Here is a 5,501-nt window from a genome sequence, read left to right as displayed (position 1 = left end):
CAACAAGCAAACCAAAAATATATTCACATAATATAATTAGTGGGGAAAGCATGCATGAGGAAGAAAGAATTGAGGAAGGCTTCCTGGAGGAGGTAGCATCTGAATTGAGTCTTAAAGGATGAGGAGAAGTCAGCCAGATGATGATTTGAGGAAAGCCAGTTCAAACAGAAGTGTCTTCTGAGCAAAGTCACAGAGGCAAGAAATAGCTCTGTGTGTGCAAAGAATGACAAGCCACTGGGGATTGCTGGAGCGAAACATGAAGTGTTGGAGATGAGGGTGCAGGGAGAGGCTGGCGCCAGACCACCAAAGGCCTTTTGTGCCATGTTCAGTACTTTCAGTCCTGAACGTGGGGATTCACTGTAGATGTCAGAGGAGAAGAGGTGAAGGTAGCCCTTGTTGTTTACCTCCGGAATCCTCCTGTCACAGTGACGGAGGCGTCAGGTAGAAATGCCGAGACAGCTTCTTTAACCAGCACGCTGACCGCTTCTGCTTCTGCCCTGGTCACACAGCTGACAAGGTCATCATAATAGAGGAATCCTGAGAGGCATTGGACATGTCAGTGGAAAGAGCGACACGTCTTGTGTGAATGGACCAGCTCTCAGTGGGAGGGGATTCTGCCCCAAGTAAGAGCTAATGTGGCCATGAGTATCAAAACCAAACCGTTCCACAGAGACCAGTTGTTTCTATTCTCTTGGTTGTGAAATTTTCATGGTAACAATGCTCTTTACTTTCTGACTGAGAGGCTTATAACGCCCTGATTAAGAAAGAGACAATATTTCATATCCCTGTAGAAACCAAGCTGTTCAAATCCAAGTTCTTATTGAAGTACCAGCCCTCTTGATCAATAAGTTGTGCCTTTTTACTTAAAGAAGACAATGCAAAATGATCTGAGATGGGAAGATTCAGGATTGGAAGGTAATAGATGAATTAAAAAATTAGTCAAGAATAAGAAGAGGGTAGATTTGCATTCTAGAGCTCTGCTGTACATCATTGTACATATGGTTAACAATACTCTCTGCACACTTAAAATTTGTTAATGTTATGTGGATCATAGGCCTAAATGCAAAAGTTAAAAAGAATCAGACTTCTGAAGGAAAACAGGAAAATATCTTAATGATCTCAAGTGTAAGTAAATAGCTCTAAAACAGAGTGGGAAAACCCCTAGCTATAATGAAGAGATTGATAATTTGGATTTCATTAAATATAAGAACTTGGGCTAATCAAAGGACATTATTGAGCAAGTGAGGAGCAATCTACAGTCTGGGAGAAGAGATTTAAATATCATGTCTACTCAAGGACTTACAGCCAGAACATAAACTAACTCCTACAAATCAATAAGTAAAAGACAAAATGACCTACTTAAAAAGGGAGAAAGACTTGAACAGAAACCTCTTGGAAGAGGAATTGTTCCCTAAAGCACTTGTAACAGTCATTAGAGAAATGCAAACTGAAACGACAGTAAGATAACACTACTTACCCAGAGGACAAACAAAACAGAAACGATTGACAATAGGAAGTGTGGGTGAGGATGTGGAACAATGGAAAAATCTCATAGTGTGATACCGGGCATGTAAAGTGGTTTGATCACTTTGGAAAACTGTTGGACAGTATTTACTACAGCTAAATAAGTAGCTAATTATCCTCTGACTCAGCACTATTTCACTCTCAGATACTCACAAGAAAAATGAGAACATATATATCAGCAGGTACAACAATGTTCATAGCACTTTTTTTTTTCATAATAACCAAAAACGAAATAATTCAAATGTCCATGGACAGAAAATGAATAAATAAGTTATGGTACCAATGGGTAAGAAATTGCTAAGAAGATGGATCTCATGTTAAGTATTCTTACCACAATAAAAAAATTAATTTAATAAAATGAAATACATAAAATATTCATGTGAAAAAATAAAAAGAAATGCTTCATTAGGCTCTTATTGATACAAAATTTTTCATCAGGACTGATATTCACAGCACAACTTACTTGATAACCATACGGCTGCTGTGCTTATTCGGGATGCACATATACCAGAAGTCATGGTTAACCGTTTCTTTAAGAACATGTACACACATCAGGTATGACATGAAGAGAATGCAATAATTTGTCGACACCCATGAGAGCGACTTAATTGGCTTTCTTGCTTTCCTTTTTGGTACGGTTGGGGAGGTTAACTTATTACCAGAAACTTATTACACCTGAGAAATGTTATTTATATGTGTGCTGTTATATTTCAGACTGTTCAAGGCCAATGTGGCATGTGAATCCTCAAGCCTCAGGGAACTAAAACCAAGTGTGATTATAAGTAAAACTGAATCAGGTTTTCCATCTGACCTGTGGATCATACTTTCACCGTGTTCAATTAGCTTATCCTCTGTGGCAGGGGTCTCTAACACCCAGGCCTCTGTGGCCTCCCTCTTAGAAACCAGGCTACACAGCAGGAGGTGAGTGGCCAGCAATGGAGCAAAGCTTCGTCTAGCATCACTGCCTCAGTGCCACCTCAGATCATCAAGGATTAGATTCTCATAGAAGTACCATCCTGGTGCCAAAACGGTTAGGGACCACTGCTCTGTGGTATTCTAAACTATTCCCATTGACAATTCCATTCATTACAGTGCTGCTAAAGGAATACATACATCCAGGGGTTTTAAGCTGTAAGTACGATAGGAAGGCATTCCTAGAATTCTGTATAAAACAAGAGTTGCTTGTTTTTTATTTTATCACTTAAACAGAAGAGAGGTTTTGTTTGTTTGTTTGTTTGTTTCTGGTGGTCTTTTGTAGAAGATTCCCTTACTTTAATATCATTAAAAATGCGGATGACTTTATCATTCTTTGTAACTCAGAAACCATACTGGCTTTGACTCCCTTTCAAATACCAATTATATTGTATTTCTATTGCATATCAAAAGCAAACATTTAAAATGTGTACAATTTTTTTTTTGATCCTATATTGACATTTCTTCATTTCTAAAACTGGGACCCTCCATAAATGGTTGTGACCAAGCCATCTTCAACCTCCATGACGTGCTGCCAGGTTTTCAGGTGTCTATGTCAACACTTCTCAGGTTAACAAGTCCAGCGGGGTAGATGAATCCTGTGTCTAGATTTCTACCATTTCCCTTCTATGTCCTGATGTTTTACAGTTTTTAAAGCAGATCCATACTTGTTCTGGGCAACAACTCTAGTTAGTTCAAATATTCTTTACACCCCAAACCTCCATGTGAACTCTCTCATCCATGCCTCTATCCCAACTGGGACCCAAATGCTCAGAAGGGACAGTTCAGTAAAAATTAGATCAACATTGCGACCTGATTTGACATCAGAACATAAAAGAATGACGACAGCCACCACGAAGAGTGTATTTGGCCTGTGCGTTAAGCATTGGTACCTATTTCAGTACCAATGTCATCTCCCTTTTATAGATGGGGTGGCTTAGGCTCAAAAGTTTTAACGAACTTGCTTCAAGTTGACATAACTGGAGCCAGGATGTAGATGCAGGTCTGTCTGATTCTGAAAGTGTGTGCTTTTAACCATAGCATGAAAAGAGGCCCCACAAGCGACCCAGCTCACCAAGAGTAGAGTTGAAATTCAACTGACTTAGAGCTCTACTACAACCTGCCCAGCCCATGGGAACAATGGGAGATTTTTAGGAGAGATAATTTACCTGCTTTCTGCATTTGTGTGAATTTCAGGGTTTTGTCCGACCTTATTTTACTCAGGCTTCTGAAACCCATCCTGAACCATTTCTCAGATGTCTTCAATCCCACTCCAAATACAGAAGTAAATAGCTGAAACAAAGGGAAAGGCACACTTTTAGTTTCTAAAATAATCATTATGGCAATGAAGTGATACTTTCAAGGTCCAGAGATTAAAAAAAAGTGTAAAGTTTTTAGAGACGTTTTTGTTTCAGAAGGGTCCTTCCCTGATAAATGAAACAAACATGAGAAGCAGGTTCTGGCATCTGCATAGGGCTTCTGTGTAATCCGATTGTGTGATGGCCTGTGCTGTCAATGCGTGACGACGGCTATCCCTATTAGGTATTTCCCCTTGCCAAGGGTTCCTTACACACACTCATGCTCTGCATATTTATCCTTGCAATTTAAAGAGGGAAGAGCATGTAGGTTGTCTAAATTCTCCACCATCACGCAGCTGGAAAGTGGCAGAGCCCAGACTCAAACTCGGTCTGTCTGCACTCCATGGCTGGGCTCCTGCCCATGACCACCTTTTAGGCCTATGCATCCCTTCTGAAGGCACTGGCAGACGTCCCTGCTGCCTGCATCTCTAAGGTAGGGAATATTGAGAGGTAACGAACTCTGCTTCAAAGTAGATGAGGATGCAGTGAGTCGCTTTCCAACACAGGTTTGCTCTTTAAGAGCCTGTTTGTTTTGTCCCACGGTTCTGGTGTCCCCATTATATTTGTACCCATGAATGACAGACTCCTGAAGGTAAGGTAATTTGTATCTTACCATAGCATGGCAACAAGATCGAGCATTAAACATCTGCTTCCTAGACCACTGCTGTAGACTGAATGGCACCTCCCTCCCTTCCTAAATCCATATGCTGAAGCCCTAACCCTCAATATAGCAGTGTTTGGAGATGGGATCTTTGAGAGGTAAGCAGGTTTAGATAACGACATGAGGGCGGGGCCCTAATGATGGAATTAGTGCCCTTGTAGAAAGAGGCGCTAGAGAGCTTATGCTCCCTCTTTGTCATGTGAGGGCACACTGAGAAGGAGGCCATCTGCAGGCCAGGAAGAGGACCCTAACCAGAACCCAACCACGCTGGCACCCTGATCTCAGACTCCCAGTCTCCGGAACTGCAAGAAAATAAATATTTGCTTTTTAAGCCACCCAGTCTATGGCACTTTGATAGGGCAGCTTGAGCTGACTAATAAAACCACCTAGAATAAGCAATAGGATTAAGTGAAAAACCATTTTCGATGAATATATGTAAAATCACTTACTTTGAAGGACTGATATCGTTCATCATTTAACACAGCTTTAACTTCAGAACTTTCTCCATCTTCAATAATTTCCTACATGAACAATTGAAAAATATTTTAAATTAATGATGTTGGACAATCACAGTCCAAGACTCCCAAACTCATGATCTGGTAGCTTGATTAAAAAAAAAAATGCACACACATCGTATAGAGGATATCCTCAGGAATAAAAGTACAAAATGATTTGGGTCCAAATCTGCGGAACACCAAACCAGAATATTCACTGACAAAAGTGTGTCTAAATATTTGAGATACTTTTTTTCAATGGATATGAGCTTCCTGAAACAAGAAGACTCTTCATCTGAGTGGGTTCATTTTGGACCCGTTGAAGAGCCAATTCAAGTTCAAACCCTTATGATGTTTAGCTCAGAGCTACCCACTCTCCTCTAGATAGAATTAGGATTATTTTTCTTGAATAATTTACCTTGCACTTGACTGCACTGAAACATTCTCCTAAATGACCAACTTGCCTTGCTGGGGAATCCTTCAACACCATTT

At 40.4% G+C, this 5,501-nt stretch overlaps 1 protein-coding gene across 1 annotated transcript in view; it reads right to left on the bottom strand.

Annotated features, from left to right (window-relative positions):
• DNTT (DNA nucleotidylexotransferase) overlaps positions 1-5,501 on the bottom strand; it is a 28,296-nt gene that overhangs the window by 8,210 nt on the left and 14,585 nt on the right. The window contains 1 exon segment of the mRNA XM_011373976.1: positions 347-537. Within this exon segment, the coding sequence (XP_011372278.1) occupies positions 347-537 (191 nt within the window).

The sequence above is a fragment of the Pteropus vampyrus genome, unplaced genomic scaffold (genome assembly GCF_000151845.1).
Source record: "Pteropus vampyrus isolate Shadow unplaced genomic scaffold, Pvam_2.0 Scaffold238, whole genome shotgun sequence".
Classification (NCBI taxonomy): Eukaryota; Metazoa; Chordata; class Mammalia; order Chiroptera; family Pteropodidae; genus Pteropus; species Pteropus vampyrus.
The sequence above is the reverse complement of the archived record's forward strand: the minus strand, read 5'-3'. Positions and strand labels throughout refer to the sequence as shown.